Source organism: Desmodus rotundus, chromosome 5 (genome assembly GCF_022682495.2).
Source record: "Desmodus rotundus isolate HL8 chromosome 5, HLdesRot8A.1, whole genome shotgun sequence".
In the NCBI taxonomy this organism is placed as follows: domain Eukaryota; kingdom Metazoa; phylum Chordata; class Mammalia; order Chiroptera; family Phyllostomidae; genus Desmodus; species Desmodus rotundus.
The window spans coordinates 40,142,646-40,168,728 of record NC_071391.1 but is presented as its reverse complement, the minus strand read 5'-3'; the positions used below and the strand labels follow the sequence as shown (position 1 = coordinate 40,168,728).

At 40.8% G+C, this 26,083-nt stretch overlaps 1 protein-coding gene across 3 annotated transcripts in view; it reads right to left on the bottom strand.

The window, feature by feature from the left end:
* The window catches only part of DENND5A (DENN domain containing 5A), a 90,938-nt gene extending 66,240 nt beyond the window's left edge, over positions 1 to 24,698 (bottom strand). For all 3 annotated transcript variants that reach the window (XM_024558692.3, XM_024558693.4, XM_053924215.1), the window contains exon 1: positions 24,251 to 24,698. In XM_024558692.3, the coding sequence (XP_024414460.1) occupies positions 24,251 to 24,356 (106 nt within the window). In that variant the 5' untranslated portion in view covers positions 24,357 to 24,698. The remainder of the gene's footprint in view (positions 1 to 24,250) is intronic.
* Between the last annotated feature and the right edge of the window lie 1,385 nt (positions 24,699 to 26,083).

Genomic DNA, 26,083 nt, shown 5'->3' with positions numbered 1-26,083 from the left:
CCCCTTATCAATATTATAGCAAAATGACACTGAATGAAACGATGTCATTTGAGGACATGGTACATATAGGAATTAGGGCAGTTACCAATGTCCTATATGAAAGCATTTAGAATAAAATGTTTTCGGGGGAGGCATGGGTGGGTGAAGGTAGAAGAAGGTATAAGGGGGATAAATGGTAATGAAAAATACAATAAAAATAAACTATTAAAATAAAAATAAAACAAAAAATACTTTTCTAAGATGGCTATGAGGTGTCCCCTAAGATATGATGAGCATTGAAAGGATGGAACAGAGGATTATTTAAGAAGAGACTTTTAAACAACCAGTGAGATGAAGCCAGAGGTGAACATGATAAGCTGACCTGGAGTGTAGACAAAGAGGAAGGGAGGCTATGAATCAGAGGGAGAAGTGGTCTTTAGATCCTGTGTCCTCACCACCACCACCTCTCCACCGCTTCAAACAAGCTACGTAAAGAAGTCTTGTTAAAGATAACGAGGCAGGTTGTAAGTAAAGGAACCACAGAGATCCAATCTCAGGCAAAAGTCCTTCTACGTATTAGTCCGGGCCAGTGTAGCGGGAGCATGGTATTTCCACTCCAAGGGGAAAGGAGGTGTACAAAGAAGAGTTATGAGGGACCTGAGAACAAATCTTGTTCATTACAGCTACCTTATAAAGAGTGTCAGAAAGGTAACAGAGGAAAGACACACAAACCCAAGATATTTTTTATTAAAAAACAATTGAATTTTTCATCACTTTACTAAGGGCTGAGTTTTGAGAATAAGCGGTAGAGATTTAATGCCTCAGGAGCACATACATTAGCCCTACCTCCTGAAACCTGTATGCGTGTCACAGGCTAAATAATACTCAAATATTTAGACCTTTGAAAAGTTAAACAGGATTAGGACTATCACATCACAAGCACAACTGTCCTATTGTCCTAGAAACATCAACTCATTGTTTGCCCAACACATACAGAGTATACAAATATTGGCAGGTCTGGCTATCACAGCTAAGGCCCATTTCTAACAGCTACTTAAAAATTAGTCAACTGGGTATCAGTTTATCTTTGTGAATCTGCCATCAGGAAAGTACAATTCAGACAAATCATTAACAGATTTTTTTTACAGTTTGCATGCCTTAAAAAGACTTCTAATAGGTTCTTTGTTTACTTGTTCTGCTTTGAGCAAGCCAGAAACAAACTGACATTTGTATTCACCTGCTGGTACTGGTTTAATTTGAATAATGCTATACAAGGGATGCTTATGCTGAGAAGCTCCAAAGGAACCCCCTAAAGTCTCTGAAATGATTCATTAAATTTTGTATAAAGATATGTGCATTTTTCTTGGGAGAGAACACGATTTTAGCCAGAGTCTCAAAGGGTCGCCTGACCCAAAAAGGTTAGAAACCACAGGCCCAAAACAAAAGTGTCACAGGAACTTCCTCACCTCACCACATCAACACCAATCCTACAGTTTAATTCACATTACCTACAGCAAGAGTGATGAAAGTCTTTTCCTCTGGGAACTGATAGCCAGGTTATTATGCTATCCTTTGCATACTGGCATTCGGGGACATCCTAGAATTGATCCTGTTGACACCAGTCACCAATTCAGTGCTATAATCAGTTTACTTCCAGCACTAAAAGATGTCACTGTATCTTCCCTGTTACAAATGAAACAGAACAGTATTACTACCAACTCACATTTCTATTTCTGGCGCATGTTGAAGAACCAACTTGTGTTTTCAACTCATTCACTGTCCCAGCATTTCAATTCTCTCTCCTCCTGATAATTTCTGAGCCCTTGTAGAAATCAGAGGTTACCTCCTGTCATCTGACTGATGGTGCACAACGTAGTAAGAGGAGGGAATGCCAATTTCTAACTAAATGACCATTAATCTTGCTGTTATTTTTGGGTGAGCACTTCATTATTATCAGCACTTTTTAAACAGAGACATCTTTTAAAAAACACAGTAAGACTAGCAGAGTTTTGGTAGGCACAAAAACCATCTAACACTACATTCTATTCATCGCTCTCCCCCATTGCTTCTGTGTATGAAGTTGAAGTGAATTTATAGCTCATACAGCATCAATTGAAGAGGAACAGTGCTCTTTGGAGAGATAGCCTATACCATGGCCCCACGTCACCAGCTGACTGTGCTGCTCAGGAGTCAGACATTCAGAGACAAAGCCCCAGAGTGCAGGCGGTAAGCTGCCCTTACCTTGGACAGGCCACAAGGCCTCTTTAAGGCACTAACTAACCCAGGACAGCTGCTCCCCAGGCTTTTCAATGCAAGAGCAATAGAAACCATCTGTTGCTGCTGTTTCCCCCTTGAGGCAGACTTGTTCACTTTCTTTCTCAATCTATTTTCTTTGTGAGATTACTTCAGATTTGTATATACGAACACTACTTTTACTGATAATTTGCCTCCTGCTTGACATTTTTCAGGCACCAACCTAGTCCAACTCATGTACCTACTTATTCTAAAATGTACTGTTTTAACAAGGGGGGCGGGTTTGAGAACCTATCCAGATAGGACTGCTCCAAACCACAGCTAGGACAGCACTTTGGTAGCAAGGTATCAAGTACAGATATCTTTCAGCCCATCTGAATACCCTAAAGGGCACGCATCTGGCAGGCTAATGTCGCCGTGCTGGAGAGAATGTGGTGAAATGGGGACCCCATACACTGTTGGTAGGAATGTAAATTAGTCTAACCCCTATGGAAAGCAACACGGATGTTCCTCAAAAAATTAAAAATAGATCTACCAGCTGATCCAGCAATTCCACTTATGGGTATATGTACACAAAGGAAAGGAAATCAGGATTTCAAGGAGATTTATGCACACCCATGTTTATCGCAGCATTAGTCACAATAGCCAAGATATGGAAACAGCCCTAATGGCCATCAACAGATAAATGGATAAAAAAGATGCTGTATATACACACAATGGAATATTATTCAGCCATGAGAAAGGATGACATCTGCCATTTGGAACAACATAAGTGGACCATGAGCATATTATGCTAAGAGAAGTAAGCCAGACACAGAAAGACAAGTACTATAAGCTATCTCTTATAAATGGAACCTAACAAAGTCAAACATGTTTAAAAAAAAAACAAAGAGGTGGTTACCAGGGGATGGGGGTGGTGAGGAGATAAGATTAATGGTGTTTAAGGGTACAAACTTCTACCAAGTAGTAAATGTCACAGAGATTTAATGCTTAGCATAATGAACATAGATAGTAACATTGTACTATAAAGATGTAATGTGATAAATATCGTTTCAATGGCAATCACATTATAATACATAAATGCATCAAAGTTAACATGCCAAACACCTTAAATGTACAAAATTTAACATGTTAAATTTATCAATAAGAATATGCAAATGAGCCCTCACTGCTGTGGTTTGGTTGGCTGGAGTGCAGTCTCATGCACTAAAAGGTTGAGGGAAGTATTCCCCAGTCAGAGCACATACCTAGGTTGTGGATTCAATCCCCGATCAGAGCATGTATGAGAGGCAACCAATTGGCATTTCTCTCTCACATCAATGTCTCTCTCTCTCTAAACATTTTTAATTTTTTCAAATGCGAATTTAAAAAAAAAAAACACATACCTGAAGGAAGGGAAAGAGAAAGAACTCTTGAACATAAGTGAGAAAGCCTGGAATTCTAGGCCTACTACAATCAAGACTTACACAAATCACTTTTATCTTCATGGGCTCGTTTCTCCTTCTTCATATAAGGCACCTGCCAACTTCCCCAGTCTCATCCCAACCATCCCCTCTCTGCCTCTTTATACATTATCTGTACTAACTCACTTGTATTTCCTCAAATATGGTATGCTTTTTCATGCCTTCATTCTTTTATCAGATGCTATTCTCTGCCTCGAATGAAATTCATACACTTCCGGGCCTGTTGGCTAATCTACAATTATTCAAGTGAGTGCTATCAAAATCTATGATATCCCAACAATGTTGTCATTTCTCCTTTCTCCAAGTTATTCTGATATTCTTCTGTGGGTCCTACTGTCAAAGCCATTTACTAGTCATAAAACAAATCTGCTCCTTCGAATGTAGATCATATGACATAGTTTTTGGTTCCCCCACCACCCTAGCTCCTAGAACTGAAATCAGGACTCTCTCTAGGTGTAGTCTAACCAGCATCATTTTGAACAGGACTATCCACTCTTTTTTTTACAATATCTATTAATGCAAGCTCAAATCACAACTTTTTGTCAACTAAATTACACTTTTGCCATAGTCTAACTTGTGGCCAACTATAAAAGTCTTACATTTTAGTGTTGCTACTAAGTCCTACCTCCTTTATACACTTCTACTTTTGTAGCACCTACTTCATCAAATAACTCAGATTTCTCTCTTATTCCCAAGTATATCCTAATCATTCCCATCAAAACATTCCTGAATCCAAAAATGGGAGCTGACAGTATTCCCCTCTTCTATCAGTCAACTTCCTTAATAAAGGAAGTGTGGTTAATGTGACCTATTCTTAGTGGGCCCATGTTGGCTCTCAATAATTAGTTTCCTGTTCTAAATTCTAATACCATGTCCTTAAATCATTCTAGATTTTGACTAGGAACATGTAAAGCTCTTACTGTTTTCTCAGTTTTGAAAATGCTGTTTTGTGGTAATTCCATAGTCCCTAAAGGTAATGACAATGAGCAAATGATCTCATCCCAAAATTCTTTCAGAACTCTGGGCTGTAATTTGTCTGGGTCATGAGACATGAATTCATTCAGAGGAGTTAAATGCTCCTGTATAAAAGCTTAACGATCTCAGATTTGAGTCTCCTCTTAACCAATTCAGTTCCATCCTTTCCAATTCATAGACAATTTTCATGACAATCTGGGGAGAAAGGTTCTGGGGCCAATTCAATCTCGGAGATATTTGAAAAATGTGGTTATTTAGAATTCCACATTTAGAGTATCACCCAGCATAAAATACCCTTCTTGCGGAAGTATTTAGCAAAAATAAATAAATAAATGTTTCTTCTGTTTTGTTTTTTTTTTTAGGTTCTTCAAAACAAACCCATAAAACTGTTAGAGAAGGCAAAGATGCTAATTACAACAGTTTTTACCACAGCAGCAAAAACCAAACTAGCCAATGGATTACCAAATGAGGTTAAAGAAGAATTCTGGAAATGAACTCATCTTGCCACCACAGAGAAAGGAGAAAATGTGCTAGGCCAAAAATTTTAATTCTCCATAAAGGTGAAAATATGCCCACAATGCATCACCATATCAACCCACAAATATTTATTAAGTGTGCAAGACACTTAATGAAGCTAGGAAGGTACTACAGTATATCCTGTGGTATACACACTCTAATGGAAGAAAGAGGACTTTAAACACCAGCAAATCTAGATTTAAACACTAGTTTCATGTCTTGTTGAATTTTTTTTTTTTTGCACAACTGTTTATTTTTGATCTAAAATCTGTTGTCCTTGAGGTACAAATATTTGCAAATGTGGCAAAATCTTACTGGAGACAGACTACAGTTGTAGTGACCATGTGAGGAGTGCTCCAGTTAAACAAAATCATTTAAAAAGTGCATCTGAAAGTATGGGTTCCCAAATGAGTAAACAGAATGAGGCACTTATTTTAATTTATATGCAGAAACTTACAAAAGTTTTCAAACTTCCAAAATAGCTGTATTGAAAATATCATTAAAAATAAGGGCATGAGAGGTGCTTAATGTCTTGTTGAATTTTAAGTAACCTGCTCAAGGTCTCTCTTCTATAAATCTCAGTTCCACATCTATAACACGGGGATAGTAATACCTAATTCACAAGCCTAGAGAGAGGAACTGAGCAAGTTAACATAAGTAAAGCATTTGGGACATACCTGTATGGAACACAAAAGGTACTGAAAGAGTATATCTTTTCCTCCCAAAAGAACAGCCATACATGCAAGAGTCACCCCTAGATCTATAAACATGAAAACAAGGCACAGAAATGCCCTGGAGGCCCTAGTCAGGTGACTCAGTTGGTTGGAGTGTTGTCCAGATACACCAAAGTTGCAGGTTTGATCCCTGGTCAGGGCCCGTGCAAGAATCAACCAATGAATGCATCAATAAGTGGAACAACAAATTGATGTGTCTCTCTCTGTCCCTTCCTTTCTCTCTAAATCAATTAAAAAAGAGAGAGAAATGTTCCGAAAATTCCCAAATGCTTCCCAAGAAGAAGGCCTCTACTGCATGGAAGCGACAACAGCTATCCACTTCACAGAACGCACACCGAAGTAGAGCCAGAGCAGCAAAGTGGCCATACCAAAACACTGACATGGCCCAAAATCCGAATTTCAAACTACAGCTTGTAGCAGGACCACCCAACAGCCTCTTCCTCCCCAGAGAACACAGATTTAAGAATCTGGAAGCCTCCTATCAGGTTATCATCAATAGCAAAAGAGAGTTTTCTTTATTTACCCTTAAGACTTTTTATAGTAATAAATTCCCTTTTTTTTTTTTTTTTTTTTTTTTTTTACAGAATTCCTAAGCACTAAAATTTTACCATTTGGTACTAAATCAAAGCACAAAGACTAGCATTTGTTTTACTAAATGTGCATTAAAAGCACTGTATTGGTCACATCAAAAGCTTTGTTGTGCTTCAGGCCCAGCTGTGAGCGCAATGAAAATGTTTCTCTTTCGCTATGTAGAATGCTGAAAAAATGGCTCTCGCACACAAAAGAAGGGGGGGAGCTTTTTTCGGGCAGTACGAAGTAGTGTCAACAGCACAGTGTTTAAGAGTTAGCTCTGGGATTGCAGATCCAATGAGAAAGGTGAGACAATAAAGCCATTAGGAGGAAACACAGAATATCTCCGTGACCCTGCAATAACAAAGATGTTTTAAACAGAACACAAAATGCACAAGACATAAAGAGAGAAAACTGAAAAATTGGCATTTCTTTCTCAAAAGTAAATCACCATTGAGAATGAAAAGGAAGCACACAGATTATATGAATATATTTTCAATACACATAACTAACAACACTCACATCTAGAAATTATAAAGAATGCCATTAAGTCAATAAACAACAACAAAGACCACCTGAAAGAAAAACGGCAAAAGACTTTGATAGTTCTAAAAAGAGGATATGCGAGTGTCTGATAATCTTTTGAGGTACTCAACTTCATTAGTCATCCAAAAAATACAAAATTTAAGTAATTCAATACCACTCCTTAACAACCAGAATGGTTCGAATAGAAAGCAAGGAGTATGTCGAGCATTGATGAGGACGGGGAGCAACCTCCACCCTCGGGCACTGCACAGGAGAACGTAACTACCACCACCACTCGGGAAGACAGCATGGCAGTCTGTACTAAAGCTGAACATGTTCCTCTGATCCAACAACTCCATGCAACAGACCATACTCAACAGACCAAAGGGCATGTTCACACACATACAAAGGCACATACAGGAACGTCTGAAATATGCAACATGATAATACTAAAAATCTAGGAACTACCCATGTCACCAACAGAACTGGAAGATAAATTGTGGTATGGAAAACTATACAGCAGTGAGAAGAAATAATCTAAAACTACATGTAACAGTATGAATGAACCTGTGTTGTGTGAAAGAATCCAGACACAAAAGAGCACACAGCCTATCATTACGTTTACATAAAGCACAAAGTCAGGCAAACGATGATGCTGGAAGTCAGAACAGGGGTTACTTTTGGTGGGTGAGAGGACGTATAGTAGCTGGAAGGGACTCAAGGAAGGACTCTGGGGTGCTGGCAACATGGGTGTGTTCAGTTCATGAAAATATACCACAGTGTACCAGTTTGATATGCATGTTTGCAGTATATGTATTTAGTTAATAAAGTTTAGTTTAAAAAAAAATAGTCTAGATTCTGACAGATCTGAATTTGAATCCCAGTCTTCTAAATAACTGCTGTAAAACTTTAGGCAAGTTATTTAACTGTGTTGTGCCTCAGTTTCCTCATCTATAAAATGTGAGTAACAGAACTTCTCTCATGTGTTGCTAACTAAATGTGATCGTGTATGAAGTACCATTACCTTATCTCTACTTCTCATCACTGTCAAAATTGTAGAAAGTTAAGCGAGGCAAACAGTAAAAATGCTAGATTGAGCAAACATTTATGGACGCTTACCATATGCCAGGCACTGTTCCAAGCCATTTAATGTATTAACTTACTTAATCCTAACATAACCCTATGAGATCCATTCTATTTCCACTTCAAAGACAAAGAAACTAAAACACAGAAGTAACTGCACAAGGGCACAAAAACAGTAAGTGGAGGGTAGGGTTTCAAATCCAGGGGACAAAAAGACACCATTTCCAATAGGGAATCTCAGCTTTAAAGGGAAAATAATTAACTAAAATTTATATATTTTTTCACAAATCTTTACTTCTCTAACAGTTTATAGTTTGTATACTGTATCATGGAAAAATCACTCATCCAAAAGCTAAGGGACCCCAAATTCAAGTCTTAGCTCTGATACTAACCAGCTGTTAGAACTCAGGCAAGTCACTCAGAACCTTTCCAAGACACACTTTCTTCCTCTCTAAGTAGGAGGTTTGGAAATTCTAACCAGCTCTTGCTTCTCTTCTATGAGACCTATGTTGCCTATTTTATACTTGATCTTAGCCAAAAGGGCAAGAAGAGATATGTTGCCTATTTTAAAAGAATACAGCATAAATACAAGGCCTAGAGATGACAGTGATGCTTACTGATGACAAACAATGGCAATGTATCTGACTGGTTCCAATATCACTGTACTACTAAAGAAATACCTTTATTATAGATAAGAATGTTCTACCATAGCACAAGTTTGGTTTTTGTCTGAGTTACATGGCTTCGGTCAAATAAAATTAGATCTAAGTCATTTTTATCCTAAAACCCTCTGGCATCTCAATACCAAGTACAGTAACTATACAGAGCACTGGTGATATGAGTCTCTCTTCTCCTTAACCATTCTTCCTAGGCTCTCCCCTTTCTTACTCCTCTCTGCTTCTTGTTCACACTTGAAGAAATCCAAGACCTACGCTTCAGACACTCTGTACTGGGTTGCATGGTAGCCCCAAAGACGCTATGTCCACATCCTAATCCCCAGAACCTATAAATGTTATCTTATTTGAAAAGAATGTTTACAGATATAATCAAAGATCTTGATAAGATCATCTTGGATTAATTAGAGGGACCATAAATCCAAAGACAAGTATCCTTACTAAATAAGCACAGAGAAGACACACACAAAGGAGAAAGCTATATGGCCAGAAGTCAGGGAATGCTGACAGCCACCGAAAACTGGAAGAGGGAAAGAATTATTCTCTCCCAGAGCCTCTGAGGGAGTGTAGCCTGCTGACACCTTAATTTTGGACTTCTGGCCCAAAGAACAGAAGAATGTTTTAAGCCACCCAGTTTGTGGTCATTTGTTGCAGCAGCCGTAAGAAACCGGTATCGCCACACCACATTTCCTTACCCACCCTGCTTCTGTAGCAAACTCAGCAGCTTTCCTAAGCAAAAGAGATCCATAATCACCTTTCAAAAGCACCCAACCTCAATCTTCCCCATTCCTCCCCCCACCAAAAAAAAAAAGTGAGCAAGAAGAGAAATTATAAAGAGTATACACAGACAATTCATAATACAAATACAAAGGATTAATAAGTTGTTCTTTTTAAAAAACTCTACCTTAGCCCTGGCTGGTGTGGCTCAGTGGATTGAGCACTGGCCTGTAAATCAGAGGGTCGCATGTTCGATTCCCAGTCAGGGCACATGCCTGGGTTGTGGGCCAGGTCTCTAGGAGGGGCTGCGCAGGAGGTAGCCACACACTGATGTTTCTCTCCCACTCTTTCTCCCTCCCTTCCCCTTGCTCTAAAAATAAATAAATAAAATGTTAAAAAAAAAAACACCTCTACCTTAGCAGTCAAAGAAATACAGTTTAAAACAATGACATAAAAAAAAAAGGAAAATAAATATTCGTGAGGATATGGAGACAGAGGAACCCTCGTACGTTGATAGTGGCAATGGAAAATGGTGCATCAGTGTGGCATTTCTTCAAAAGGTTTTGTTTATTTGTTTGTTTTTGTTTTGAAAAGGTTTTTAAAGAGAGTTACCATATAACCCAACAATTCCACTCCTGGGATTATACCCAAACAGGGTATATACCCAAACAGGCATTCAAGCAAAACCTTACACATTCACAACAGCCAAAATGTGGAAACAATCAAAATGTCCCTCAACAGATGAATACATGAACAAAATATGGTATAACCATACAATGAAATATTCAGCCATAAAAAGGAATGAAATACTTAGTTATGCTACGTGAATGGACCTTGAAAACATTATTCTAAGTGCAAAGAAGCCAGACACAAAAAGTCACATATTGTATGATTCCAATTACATGAAACATCCAGAGTAGGCAAATCCAAATAGGTAGAAGGTGGATTAGAGCTTGGGGGAGGGGGAGATAGAGAATGACTGTTTCAGGAGGGCAGGTTTCCTTTTTCGGCAGTGAAAATGTTATGGAACTACATAATGCTGGTGACTGCACGACGTTGTTAAATGCACCAAATGCCACTGAACTGTACATTTTAAAATGGTTAAAATGGTAAATTTTATGTTATGTATAATTTACCACCCACAAAAAATGCACACACACACAAATCCACACAAGTAATTAAATGATGGCAAGCTAGGAGTGAGCATAAACTGGTATAGCTCTTTGCAATAAGAAAATTATTGCATATGAAAGTTTTTAAGGGTTCATCTAGCCCTGGCTGGTGAGGCTCAATGGATAGACCGCCAGCCTGTGAACCAAAGGGTCATCGGTTCAGTTCCCAGTCAGGGAACATAACTGGGTTGCGGGTCAGGTCCCCAGTTCAGGGCATGAGAGAGGCAACCACACACTGATATTTCTTTCCCTCTCTTTTTCCCTCCCTTTCTCTAAAAATAAATGAATAAAATCTTTAAAAATAAAAATAATGAAGATTCATCTTAATAATTGTCTCATTGACTTTTATACTAAAGCAACAGTCACACAGATTTGTATAACATATATACATTGTAAAATTATTTATAATAAAAAAGTATAATAAACTATCCAAGTGCCAAATAATTTAAAATTTTACAGTTCACTCATATTTTGAATAACAATTAAAACCATGTGTATGAAGAAAATGTAATGACATGAGAAAATAGTCAACATTTAATACTGAGCGACATGTAACAGTAAATTAAAAAGGAAGGACAGGCACTGGCAGGGTGGCTCAGTTGGTCAGAGCACTGTCCCTGTACGCCAAGGTTGCGGGTTTGACCCCCCCCACCCAGGGGGGGCACGTACAAGAAGCAACCAATGAATGTATAAATAAGTGGAACAACAAATCAGTGTTTCTGTTTCTCTCTCTCTCTCTAAAATCAACTTTTAAAAAAAAAAGGCAGGATACAAGGAGCATTTGTGACCTTGCTCCCCAGCATATGTCATCAACAGTTCAGCTCAAATAAACTATATTTTAAAATAATTTTTAAGGCAGGAAACAAAATTATATTTCTCTCATGATCCCAATTTTATAAAGATTTATTAGCACATATTTTTTTCACTGCTAGTATTTTTGAAGTATTTCCTGATAGTCAAAATATACCTAACAGACAGTTACTACAAATCAATAATCAATGGGGACAGACTCATGAATGGACAGCAGGATGACAGCTGGAGAGGGGGAGGTTAGGGGGTGGAGGGATTGAACAAAAAGGAAACAGGACTCATGGACATGGACAACAGTGTGGTGATTGTTAGGGGGTGGGACTTATAAGGGGACTAAATGTTAATGGAAAAAAATACAATAAAGATTTTTTTAAAAAACAATAAACGAATAAACAAAGGACTTGAACGGGTAATTCATAGAATATATAAATGTATAAGAAATATATGAAATATGCTCAGCTTCACGAATAATTAAATTCAGATTAAAACAGACATTTTCTTCCTAGCAAACTGAAAATATTTTAGAAAAGCAGTAACATTTTATTATAAATGTAGGGAAAAAAATGGTAGAACCTTAAACACAGCTGGTGAAAATCTACCTTCTGTGGAAGGCAATTTGGCAATATCTATAAATACTTAAATATGCATTATTCCTTGGACTCAAAGTCTAGTTTTAGCAATTAATCTTATAGAATGACTCCAACAAGTGTAAAGATACATGTACAAGGATATTTGAAAAAGAAAAATTTAAATACTCCATACTGTTTCCAGAAAGATCTTTGTATTGATGTGGGATATTCTTTAAAGATGGTATTTATAAATATATAATATTATAGCTTTAAATAAATCTTTTTTACTTCAGATTGTTTAAATGAGTTTTTGCTCCTTGTAATTAATTAACTAGGATCAATAAAATTTCAGGAGAATACCTCATGATACTGAAAACAGTCATGGTGGAACATTAAGTGAAAAATCAAAACACAAAATTTTTCCATTCTACTTTATTCCAATATGTAAAAGTACACACACATGCACCAACACAAGTAAAAACTGAAAAGAATTAATACGGGTGACGGTTACACACATGTCAAGCTTAGGATTTACGTTTAAGGTATACTGCAATAAAAATGCTTTTAAGAAGGCACATATACCCTGGCCTGTGTGGCTCAGTGGGTTGGGCATCGTCCCATAACCACAAGGTTGTGGGTTTGATTCCCAGTCAGGGCACGTGCCTGGGTTGCAGATTTGGTCCCCAGCTGGGACGCATGCAGGTGACAACCAATCGATGCTTCTCTCATCAGTGTTTCTCCCGTTCCTCCCTCTCTTCCTCTCTCTCTAATAAAAAAATGTTCTCAAGTGAGGATAAAAAAAAGGAGGCACTTAACACTTGCAGACATGGACATCATGGCCCAATTGGCTGGATGTTGTGATGCAAAGCAAAAGGTCGCAGATTTGATTCACAGTCAGGGCACATGCCTGTGTTGTGGGCCTGGTCCCCAGTTGGGGCACATGGGATTATGAGAAACAACCTATAGATGTTTCCCTCTCACATCAATGTTTCTCTCTCTCTTTCTCCCTCCTTCCCCCTCTCTAAATAAATTAAAAATAAACAACAAAAGTACTACATAAAGATATCAAATGCTAACAGCTCAATTCTGGATGGAAGAATTATGAGTAACTTATTTCTGCACCTTTCTATAATTTCTAAGTTCCCTATAAGAAATAGGTATTGGGTTGGTAAAACGTTCGCTTAGTTTTTTCCAATGGCTCTAGTAGCGCTTAGTTGTCTTTAACTTCGTTAGAAACAGTTCTGTTAGATTGTATTGTGACAGCTATCGTATCAGCTGCAATATTTTAAAAACTTATAAAATTGAATTTTTGTGTATCCACTTTAACTTTGAAGATGGAAAAAATAAGCAACATTTTCAGCATATTATGCTTTATTATTTTAAGAAAGGTAAAAACACAACTGAAATGCAAAAAAGATTTCTGCAGTGTATGGAGAAGGTTCTGTGACTGGCTGAACATGTCAAAAGTGGCTTGTGAAGTTTCTTGGTACTACTGACATTTTGGCCAAACAATTCTTTGCTGTGGGGCTGTCTTATACATTGGAAGATGTTTAGCAGGACCTCTGACCTCCACCCTCTAGAAGTCAATAGCGGGAGATAGCCAACATACTCAAAATATCCAAATCAATAAAGTTACTGGTGAAAATGAAAAATGTATCCTTTGTTTTACATAAAAAACTAAACAGACTCTTTGGCCAACCCAATACATTATGACTCAGTTTTATTTTTAGAGAGAGGAAAATACCATTCCTTACATTGTTGACCTTCAACCATGTTTTTTCCAACCCTCAGATTTTATAAATTGTATGTAGGCCCATAGGTATTTTTACACATATTAAATGAGCATTGAATTAATCAATAAATAATCAGAGAGTACTGTTTTTGTCCAGGGTCACACCCAGGGCTAAGCACTTTATAGTAAATTTTGCAACACATGAACAGACTTCTTTTCCTCTCCTGAACCATTATGTGTTCCTCTCTTAATAAACTGATCCTTTTCTGCAGTTACTGGTTTATACACATGATACCTCAGAAGACTATGAACTCCTCAAGGACAGCAAGTATATCTCATGCCTCTATGTAAACAAGTGTTCCATCATTAAGCTGACCTTTCAATAACAGAAAAGTATGTGGTAGAGGACTTCAGAGACAGAGAAAACAGGCTTCCAATTCTCGCTATATGATGTAGGTCATGTTATTTAAATTCTCTGCACTTTAGTTTCCTAATCTGTAAAATGGGAACAATGCTATCTGGTACCTGGCACTGAAGTGTATTCAATAAACAATAAATGCTTATTAATTTAATGATCATATATAGTTGGGAACCGCCCTGCCTGGTTGCAGAAGCTGTAACCCCCCATGGCTAAGGCTGAGTAAAGAGACCTTGGGACCATAAGCCACTAAGGAGACAAAGCTTATCTCCCTGGCAGGGGTGCCACCCCTGCCCACTTTTACTTCACCCTGCTTGGCCCCTGGTGAATGACTGGTTAGCCAATGACAGGTAAGATTCCTCAAGGAAGGGATAACCTAAAACAGGCATGGTCATGGAGGGGCCCTCAGGGAAAGACTTGGGGAGCTATAGACCCACACCCTTCAGCTTTGACATAGCCTGAGTCCTCATTCTGTCTGCCAGAAGTCTTCTAATCTCTTGTCTGCCTTACTTCCCCTGCCTGACTTAAGCCTGAAACAATGCCGGAGGGCAGTGCAGCCCTGGACAGGAACAGGCAGTTCCCTGGGGGCGATCAGGCCTAAGAAAGAATGCATAAAATCCTGTGAAAACTGCTTTGCTAAGAATGCCCTCAATTTTCTGATAAGGGTCTAAGCACAAAATGAGTTTGTTTCCCAACTTTTACTGCCCTTTAGCTAACTGACCCTGACTCAGAATAAGCCCTCATAGTTCTTTGTATGTTATCTATTGTTTGATCCTTACTGCCTGACAATGATTGATGAGCTTTACCTGTATTCCTGTGCAAACTGAACCCAATAAAAGCCCACTGAGGAACAGGCTCATGACCCTTCTCCTCTGAGAAATCAGCCACTTTTCCTCCCCAAGCAGATCATGTCTTGGTAGACTTATTCTCATCCATGGCAGATCAGAGGGGGGGGGATGGGATGGGAAGGGGGGTTCTGCTAGACAAAGCTCCCCCACAATATATAAATAATAGGAATAAAGTGCTCAGTATTCTTGTGAGGGGGATGGTCAAATGAGTCCACAAAGTGGGTAGAACAAAGATAAATGGTCTTATGGAGACAAGCTCAGTGATCTTGGCCTCATTAAATACACCACACTCATAACCAACTCAGATAGGCAGCTAACAGAAATGGATCAGCCGACCAAAACAGTAAACATTCCTATAGACGATAAAACTAGCAAATGCTTAAATATCACTTTCCACACAATTGAAATGCGGGAGAAATAATGTATTTCATACAGCTGTTGTAAGAAAATGGGGGTGGGAGAATAATATTAGGTAATTACCTAGGGAAAAAGGGATTAAAAATTATCGGGACTGACAGAACCTCAGAGTTCTGCAAAACTGGATGGGTATCAGTTTGGCAGGTAATGCTTCTAAATATTTGGTTTATTGCTCTCAACAAGAGATTATGATCCTGAGTCAATAGAAATGGTTAGATAAACTAAAACCAGATTTATTAAAAAAAACAAAAAAAAAGTACAGGCTCATCTGAACTGTTATAAAATTTACCTTTATAAATTAAAAATTATAAAATCATCGGAGTACAGTACAAAATGCCTCTCCCACCACCATCTTACCCCCAAATCTGACTCTCTCTGGCTATCGGCTTTTAGAGCACAGAGAAGCAATCTGCCGTTCCTCTCTTCTGTGGACCCCACATTCTTCACTTCCTTAGCACTTGGAAAAGTTGTGGAAGTTTGGCTTATTTAAGTTCTTATGAGTGTTATCCAAAAAAAAAAAAAAAGGTAATATACAATTCTTTGAAAATCGGAATAGGCAGCCTCTAATCTTCTCATTAACACAAATCTTTATCAAGCAACTACTATGCAAAGCACTATGTTTAATACCGAACTTTATAACTAGGCTAACGCATTGTTACAGGGCCATTATTCTAAAACTGCAAAAGCAAAGACAGAAAACAGCATCAGAGACAACTGAAGAAAGAACCAAGTCCTTTGACATCCCTGGAAAGTAATTCTCATGTATTATAACAAAAATATGTGTTTGTTATAAACTGGGCTTATTCACTTACACAGGCATGCCTCATTTTACGGCACTTCACTATATCGTGCTATTATAGATGCTGCATTTTTTACACATTGAAGGCAAGACCCTCCACCAGCAGAAAAGGACTGACTTTACTGCAGTGGTCTCGAACGGAACCCACAGTATCTCTGAGATAGGCCTGTAAATTGTGGTTTATGATTATTATTTCTAAATCATTTCCTCCTCTCTCTCTCTGCCTTTAAAAATCCTGAAAGTTTCTCTGCTGCCTCCCATATTCTTTCATTATAAAGAATATGGTAAACCAGAAGTCACAGCCAGCCCCCAAACTACAACCACAAAAGATGCAAACTGCAGGCTACACCGAGGAATTTCTGAGGTTAGCAGATGCAAAACTTTGGGGTTTTTTTCAAAGAAAATAGACCTCAGACAGAGAGCATAAAATATCCTGAAACAGTCACGCAAACAAGGGAGCTTCACAGAAACAAAGCCTTAGTAACTATTTGTTCTTAGAAAAACATTTCCATAAATGATAAGGGTGGGGAGACAGGGAAAAAATATATATAAAATAACAACCAACCTCAACTACAATTCAGAAAACAAGCGACCTGACTCCTCTCCTGGAAAAGCTCCTCTACTGCAACTGGGGTGGAGATAATTAAAGAGGCCACGCCACAGCTCTGCTATTCAACGATTAAGCCCTTGCTTCAGTTTTCCCAAATCTATAATTTAAAAATAATCTCATCAATGGTGAGATGGCAGATAGAAGGCCTGGATTCTAACAGCTCTTTCTAACTTGCTGGGTGACACTGGACAAAAAATTGTATTAATGTTTCAAGTAGGGCTGAAAAAATTTTAACTTTAAAAATACACTGCAAAACTATAAAGTCATTTTTAAATATTAATCATTAGCATCTGTCACAAGTGGTGGCTGCACTCTCTGATTTCTAGTTCTGACTTTTTCTGGTTCTGTGACCAATGTAACTGAGTGCACACTCTCACAATGTTTTGCCGACTGGGAATGGTTTAGAAATCAGGCAATCCACACACTCACAGAGGAATGAAGCTTAATAATAGGAACTTCCACATACCTTCTCCCTGCTTAGGACTCTCAGCACTCCATGAAACATTTTAGACTAACCCAGCTAGTTCAGCCCATACAATAAACCACAGATGGTCTGGCAAAATTTCGACCTACCTCACCCATCACACTAATGAACAAAACAAAAGTTACTAACCTGGCTCTCACTATGACAGATCCCATGGATGACAAATAAGCAAATATCCTAAGTATAATATCTGAGAAACTCAATGGTCCACTGGGGATGTCCAACTCAAGGCCCGCAGCCCGCATGCAGCCCAGGATGGCTATGAATGTCTAACGCAAAATCGTAAGTTTACGCAAAACCTTTTTGCTCATCAGTTTTCATTAGTGTTTGTGTATTTATTTTTTTGTAAGATTTTATTTATTTATTTTTAGACAGAAGGGGAGGGAGAGAGGGAGAGAAGCATCTATGTGTGATTGCCACTCACACGCCCCCTACTGGGGACCTGGCCCACAACCCAAGCATGTGCCCTAGACTGGGAAACAAACCTGTGACCCCTTGGTTCACAGGCCGTGTTTATGTATTTAATTTGTGGCCCAAGACAACTCTTCTTTTTCCAGTATGGCCCAGAGATGCCAAAAAGTTGGACACTCCTGGAACCATACCTCATCCCATCTTACTTTCTGGAATTATACCTGATCCTTTGGAAGCATACTCTAAACAGCTTGAGAGCAGGTACAAAATCTCATTTTCCACCATGACAGGACTTGGCTACTCAAACCCAATCCAGGGTTCTCCACACTCCTAACCAAAATTAGCCATCACAGAACATCTGGAACACAGACACTTGGCCAAGATCTCCTTCACTTAATAACTTTTAAGAAGTAAACCTAAAAATCTGGCAATAAGATTTGTGTAATCACTGAACCATAAGAAGTGATCAGCTACTAAAAGGCAAGGCCTTTGCACTGACTAGTGTCGCTCAGTAGGCTGAGCATCATCCCACAAAACAAAAGGTCACCAGTTCAGCTCCTGGTCAGGGCACATGCCCAGGATACGGGCCAGGTCCCTGGTTAGGGGCTTGCGAGAGCCAGTCGATCTGATAGATGTTTCTCTCCCTCTCTTTCTCATCCGTTCCCCTCTCTCTAAAAATAAATAAATAAAATCTTTAAAAGGCAAGGCTTTCTCTTTCACTGGAGCCTATGCTATATCCAACAGGAACCTAAAACAGATCAAGTAGAGGTACCTTCACGTGTATCTAAGTTCCTGAGAGACCTCTAAAACCACTTGATAGCAATTCAAATCCAGACACGGCAACAGGAATTGAGGAGCTGAGCCAAGTTCAAGTACACCTTCCACCAGAATTAGCCAAAAACAAGCTTATAACGGCTGTTGCCAAAGGAGGCCTTAGGCAAATAAAGCCTTATTTTTAATCTAGGAAGGAAGGAAGGGCTGTGCAGAGTTTAAAAGAATTTGGTTTAACCACCAAACACTGACTCAGGATTTCCTCCTAAGAAGAGAGGAGCAGGGCCTCAGGGTCATTAAAGTAAAACGGGATCCTCCCTACCTGAGGGAGTGTGAGGTGGGGTTCTTTTATGTTTAAGAATATATAGTCTCTGCAACTAAACTTAGCATGTAATTTTAAACTGCCTTGGGCTGCTCTGTAATTGTTTCTGTATGTTGGTCTCTTGACTTCTTCCTTACTACCTTATAAAAGGGATACACACCACCTAACTTAGGAATTCTCCCTCCCCCCACCAAGCAACCTTTACCTCTGAAAACACCACACAAGGCTGAGGTAAGCTACCAGTACCTATTCTGGATATTTCATGTAAATAGATTGACTTTGACTTTTACTCCACCTAGGAAAAAGTCTGGGCATCAGAGATGAGATGTCGTCACAAAATGACCCTGAGAGAATTTGCACATAACTGACCAGAGTGGTAGAGGAAAGTACAAATTAAGTTTAGCTCAGCCCCTGCCGGTATGGCTCAGTTTGTTGTAGCATCATCCTGGGCACCAAACAGTCAAGAGTATGGTTCCTGGGCAGGGCACATGTGTAGGCTGCTGGTTCAATCCCAAATTGGGGCATGTATGAGAGGCAGCCAATTGGGGTTTCCTCTCGCATGGATGTTTCTTTCTTTCTCTCTCTCTCCCCCTCCCCCTTTCCATTCTCTTTAAAATCAATACATACATTTTTTCAAAACTGTTTAAGTATTTAAAAAATTAAGTTTAGCTCATGATGACTCCCTGTTTGAAACTGGCTCATCATTTTTTTTCTTTTCTTTTCTTCATTGATTCCGGAGAGAGGGGGAGGGAGAGAGAAAGAGAGGAAGAGAAACAATATGAGAGAGAAACACAAATCAGTTGCCTCTTGTACATGCGACTGGGAACAAAACCCACAACCCAGACCTGTGCCCTGCCCAGGAATCCAACCAGCAACCTTTGGTTTGCAGAACTACGCCCAACCAACTGGGCCACGCCAGCCAGGGCTCATCAAACGTCATCATCACTCATCTCTGGGAAGAAACAGCCTTTTTTTTTTTCTTTTAAATAAGTTATCCTTAGCCATCGAGGTTATGCAAATCAAAACCACAATGGGGTGTTAACCCTCTCAGGGGCTCCCCTTTCCCTTCCCCTAGGTACTTTACCTTTGCATTTCTCTCTCCTGAACTCCAAGGGCCCTTCTTCTGCCCCTGTAACTTGTTTCCTGCGCCTACACAGCCCAGCTGGCTCAATTCTATTACCTCTGTAACTTTCTAAATAAACTTTCTCTTTTAATTGGAAAAACACACACAGACAATGAGATACCACTTCATACCCGCCAGGATGCCTATATTCAAAAGTGTTGGTGAGAATGTGGAAAAAGTGTAACCTTCATATGCTGCCAGTGGGGATGTAAACTGATGCAGCTGTTTTGAAAAACAGTCTGGCAATTTCTCAAAAGGTTAAGCATGGAGTTGCCATATGGCCCAGCAATACCAGTCCAAGAGAAATAAAAACCTATGTCCACATAAAAAACATACACAAATATCTACAGCAGCATTATTCATGCTATTAAAAGAAGTAACAGCCCTGGCCTGAGTAGCTCAGTGGATTGACAGCAGTGTTCACGCACAGTATTCTTTAACATGAAACAGAAACCTGCACTAGAAGAAACCGATGTGTGCTCCTGCCCCTGCCAAATGTTTCACTTGCCTTCCTGACTCTTCAGATTACGCAAAGAAAGCATCACCCACGTAGCAGAAGAATAGCAAGGGAGACAAATATTTTTTAACTTTCTCAGGGCCTCAGTTTCCTCATCTATAAAATCAGAAGGCTACATACTCTCTAAGAATGCTTAGTGTTTGATATTCCGACAATTCTGACATTCTGACTTCAGTGAGCAATACAGTGAAGGGGGAGTATGATCCGATGGACCCTCTGGCTTTTCTGGACAGTGGGCACTTTTTCTCTTTCCTAAGTGTGACACTAAGAGATGATTTCAGTGTACTCTCAGTGTTCTAAGTAGACCACACAGGGAACTAACTAGCTAGTCTCCCATCTATCTATGTCTCTAACCCCTTCTCTTCAACTCTTGGCAAGGCACTGTGTCAGAGCCTGGGAAAACTGGAGTAGTTAGCATATGTACAAACCTAAGATACTTACGTCTAATGCTGGGGGCACATCAGTTCAGAGGAACTTAAAGATTCCAAGATAAAAAAAAAAAGGTCACATGCATTCTGGAATCTTAAGGTTCAGGCAAAGACAGGAAAGTAACCAGGAATCCCACCTCATGGTAAGCCTTCTCCTGCAGTCACCTGGTGACGACCATAAGAAGAAAAGAGGAAAATACAGATGTCCAGGAAACCCACCCATCAAAGGGGTAGAAAAAAGGACTGGACTCTACCACGATCCACCTCCCCACTTAGGATGGGCTGACAATAATGAAAACGTAAACCAAAAGCATTTCTTCCAGATTTGCTTATCTACCTGACAAGCTCAAAAAGCTAACAAGCAAATACAATTTCCTAAAGTTGGCTGGACTTCTGCTTCACTCGCAGATTACTTTCCTCTCCTTCCAACCCAAAGTACTTCTTCAACCAACCTGAAAACAAAACAATTTTCACACCTCTCTCAGTTCCTTGCACAACAAATAACTACATAGCTTGAATAAATGCTTAAGTTTGCAAGAAAGGGGAAGAGGTGACAGGGAGAAACTCCTATAAAACCCAATGATCTTAGTCTCTATTCAACACAGCAAACTCTATGCTTGCAACCAGACAATGAATCTTTTTTTTTTCTTTTATTGATTCTAGAGAGGGAGGAAGGGAGAGAGAAAGAGAGGGAGAGAAACACCCATGTGAGGGAGAAACATAGATTCTGCCCATGCCCTGACTGGGGACCGAGCCCGCAACCCAGGCGTGTCGTGATCTGGGCACAATCAGATCTGCGATCTTTCGGTTTGCAGGATGACACCCAACCAACCGAGCCACAGCAGCCAGGGCACAACCAGACAATGAATCTCAAACCTTCTCCACAAAACCGGAAGGAATACCGAGCATCTTTGATTTGTTCATTCTGGATTCACTCTTTAAGAACATAGAAGTTACCTATGTAGCTTGACATAGCTTGTAGATTGATACATATAACAATCTGCTTGGAGAGAGCATAGACTCACTTCTCGGTACTTCCCTAAAGCACCTGGGTGCAATTCACAATTTCCTGTCATTTCACTATGACATCACCAATTTGGAAGCTATAAGGCAGGCTGAGCAGAAAAAATGTACCTTTTAGCGTCTCGAGACTGACCCACACAGAGCTACTTGTATTCTCTTTTGTTTTATTCAAAGATTTCCTCTGGGTAGTCCAGATTCCCCTACTAATAGACAAGAAATGAAATGAAGGAAAAAAAGAAATCCTTCAACTAGTGCCTATTCTAACAAAGGCTATATATTGAATAAATGGTGCTGGCATTCCACTATTACAACCACATTTTAAAAGACAGGAAAAATACCCTTTACACATTTTATACAACTCATCCCCCTTTCTTTATCCTCCCAGTAAGCTTTCACAGGAATATAATTTTAGCTCACTGAAAAGCCAGATAATTAACAGATATTTACTTACAGAGAATTAACACTGATGAGGATGTTCTTGATGGGATGCTTTTTATTTATTTTCCTTTTTATTGATGATTTATCTAACTTGCTTCCAGTCACAGAAATAGTCAATAGCAGACAGGTAATGTTTATTATTTGCAAGCCATTCTCATTATTTTCTAAAATCAAATGTCTATATAAAGTTTCTTCTTTTGCTTTTTTCAAATGTCTATATAATTTAATAGACACTCAAAAATTAAACAATAAACATAACACTAGTTTATTCCACCACCTTCAAGTTTCTTTTACTGGGAAGAACTATGTTATTTTTAGTCTTTCTCAACATGTTAGTGTTTTCTAAAGATCCAGCCAGGCAATGAGATGCATTTTAGCATCACAAGAAGAGCACTGGACCAAAGTCAGGCAACTAACTAACAGGACAATGTCCCTACTGACCTTCCTAAGCTTCACTTTCCTCTTTGAAGTCCCTTCCAGCTCCAATACCGTGAACTGAATTCCAACTACACCAGAGTCACAAATTCAATAAATATAAAACAGATGACAAGTTAACATCTGTATTCTAAGAATTTGAAGACAAAAAAGTGAACTTGAAACGATAAAGCTACCCCAACAAATGGCCTAGTAGTAAATGCATTACTACTTCATGATTTTTTTCTTCACCTGTATTAATTTCAGAAAACAGTATATTTGTTCTGACCTTTTAAAGGTCATCAATTTACCATATTTTTTAAAAGCCAGTCCGTTTTTGCCACTTGAAGTATGCACCTAATTCTTTTTTCATAAGACTGGAATTTTTCTGGTGACAAAAACAGACCTGTGTATCTTCTCTGAAGCAAAGTAAAATTAGTCAACAAAAGAATCACTTTCGGGATAGCAACTTTACAGTGAATACATCATGACACAAGACTGGAAAGAGTCAAGATGACACAACAAACTTCCATCCACATGAAACCTGCAAACTGAAAACTACAGACAAAAACTTTTTCAAGACTGTCGTAATTCAAAGGCTCCAGTGACGGGTGCGGTGGAATTCATGGGGATTTTACAATGCAATTCTGACACCCTTCCGCAATGAAGCCAAATCTGATACGGGGCCCCATCTTTTCTTCCCCACCACTTCCCCTTTGAAAAATGGCTTCAGAAGCATCACTATGCAACCCAGGCTCTCCAACTAGGTTGCTGCCCTTTTATTCACAAATGACACTGGCCTCACAAAGGGCATAAATTACTTTTCATAAAAAGGGCCCCGGGGTACATGCCCTTTCTAGAACTAAGGGAGTTCTCACTGTTCTTGGGGTGACCCAAGAATACTTTATCACATCTTATTAACCCAGAGGACCCGGCCCGGCCCAAGGCGAGTTGGAACTGTTTTGAGGAACTGTTATCACAGGCTTCTTGGGAAGATAAAGCCAGATAAACTCACCAAGTTTTTGTTTTGCTTTTTTTTTTTTTTTGAAGTCTGGGTGGAACTTACTTTCTCTCTAGGACGTGAGATGCCTCCCTAATGGGTGTTCGAGAACAGGCTTCCCTTTCATTTATACTAAGTCACTCACCCTTCACCCGACTGAGAATACACACCCTGCCCTCTTCCCGGTCAGTGCCGATGTGGCCAGAGCAGCGGGCGGAGAGATCGTTTGGACCCCTCAAGGTTCAGAGCCCCTCATCCCGATCTCGACTCCTCCAGCAGCACGGTCCCTTCCCAGGCACCCGCCCGGGGTCCTTCCAATATCCTCACCCAGCTCCTGGGACAAAGCAGAGTGAAGGGAGGTTTCCTCCCGGGAGGAGGAGGGGACGGAGTGGGGGGAGAGGGCTCCCGGCTGGAGCGCCTGCGGGGAAGCGGCCCTTAGCTCGGAGCGCACTTACCCGACAGCTCGTCCGGCTCCAGCCCGGTCTCGGTGTCCAGCCCGCAGATGACAAAGTAGTCGGCGAAGCGACTGGGCGCCGAACCCCCTCCGCCACCGCTGCTCATGGTGCCGGGGCGAGCTGGGCCGGGCCGTGCGGCGCACGGAGCCCCCGCACCCAGGAGCCCGCCCGGCCTCAAGCCGCCCCTCCTGCTGCCGCCGCAGCCGCTACCGCGGCTCGGGCCGCCGCCCCCGGCCCTGGCCCGGTCCCCACGGCCGCTGCGGATGCCGTGACAGGGCAGGGGGGCACCGGGCCGCCCCGCGCCGCATCCTGAACGCCTTCCCCTCTGCGCTTCCGCCGCTGCTACTACCGCCAACGGAGAGCGCCGCGGCCCGAGCGAGCCGGGAGGAAAGCGGAGAGCGAGCCGAGAGCTAGCAGAGAGCTCCGAGCGCCCTCACCGCGGCCCCTTCCAGCCGCGCCTGCGCAGGCCCAGTCGCGGAGGGGGCGGGGCCTGGGGAAAGGATGACGTGATGCTCCTCGAAGCCCGCGGGCCGCAGCGTCCACCGCGGTCGCCGCAGCGCAGCCGGCCACTAAAGTGTGGCGGGCAACCTCCACTTTCTCGGGGCTGTAACTCCTTTGAGAGGGTTGAAACGGTGCGGGATGAGTGAGCGCGGGGCCCAGACCCTTGCTCCGCTCCTACCTCCTCCTCTTTCTAGTTTGGAGACCTGCTTAACCCTGGCCCTGTCACAGAGATAGGGTAGCAGGACTGAGCTCGAAAGCCCACCTGATCCCATCCCCAGGCTGTCGGCCGAGACCCTAGATAGCGCCTTCTCCCTGCGCCCTCTCCCTGACGTCCATGCCCGGCCCTTTCCCAACCCCAGTACAGCTAAGGATGCCCCCTCTCTTTAGGCGGAGGTGGATCAGCCCGTCCCATATTTACCCTTGTTTTACAAATGGGGAAACTGAGTCCCGGAAAGAAGCAAGAACTTCCTCCAAGGTTACATAGAGTCTAAGAGACAAAGCCTGGACTAGAATCCCTGGGTCCTGGTCAGTTTCCAGCTCCCCTCTCCCACCCCAGCCAGGCCTTTCCCTACGTACCATGCTATCACTTTTTCTCTCCTTGAGCCTCCAAGGCCCTTGCACTTGGGCACTGTCCTTCTGCTTCTGAGAATTCTCAAACCCATGCCTGAGCTGGTCGTCCAGAGAGGAGTGGGGGTGGATGAGGAGGAGAGAAGTCCTAGTCTTTGTCTTGGGACCCTCTGATTTGGTTACCCACAGAAGGGAGGAAACTAGAGATCAGAAGCCAGGAAGGTTATAAAGTAGAGTAGTTGCTAGCATGGGCTCTAGAAACAGAATGCTCAGATTTGAATCATGACTTTGTCATTTAATGTGTAACCTTGGGCAATCTCTAAATTTCAGCAGTCATGAGTTTTGTGAAGATAACATAAGATAAGTGTGCATACAGGTAAAGTGGCCAGAATAGTGCCTGGAACACAGAAGGCCCTCCATATGTATTATAATTTGTTATTCCAGCAAGATGTATGCTCAAGAATTGCTAGGGCAGGCTGCTGCTAAGGGCCCTAGAAGGCAGCTAGATTCCCCAAGAGCTGACCCTGGGCTCTCTCCTGGCTTCTCTTCTGGGTACTTATCTCAAGCTATTGTTCCCTTAGGGAGGATAGCCTGGAGGTCACAGCTGACGTCACTTGGAACCATAGCACCTACCCCTCCCTGTATGTAACCTGTCTGAGCTTGTGGAAGAAAAATGGAGAGAAGGTAGCTTCACAAAGTCCATTGTTATGAGCAAGGGAGCATTCTCTAAAGGAGTCACACTCCTTTTTTTTTTTTTTTTGTCTT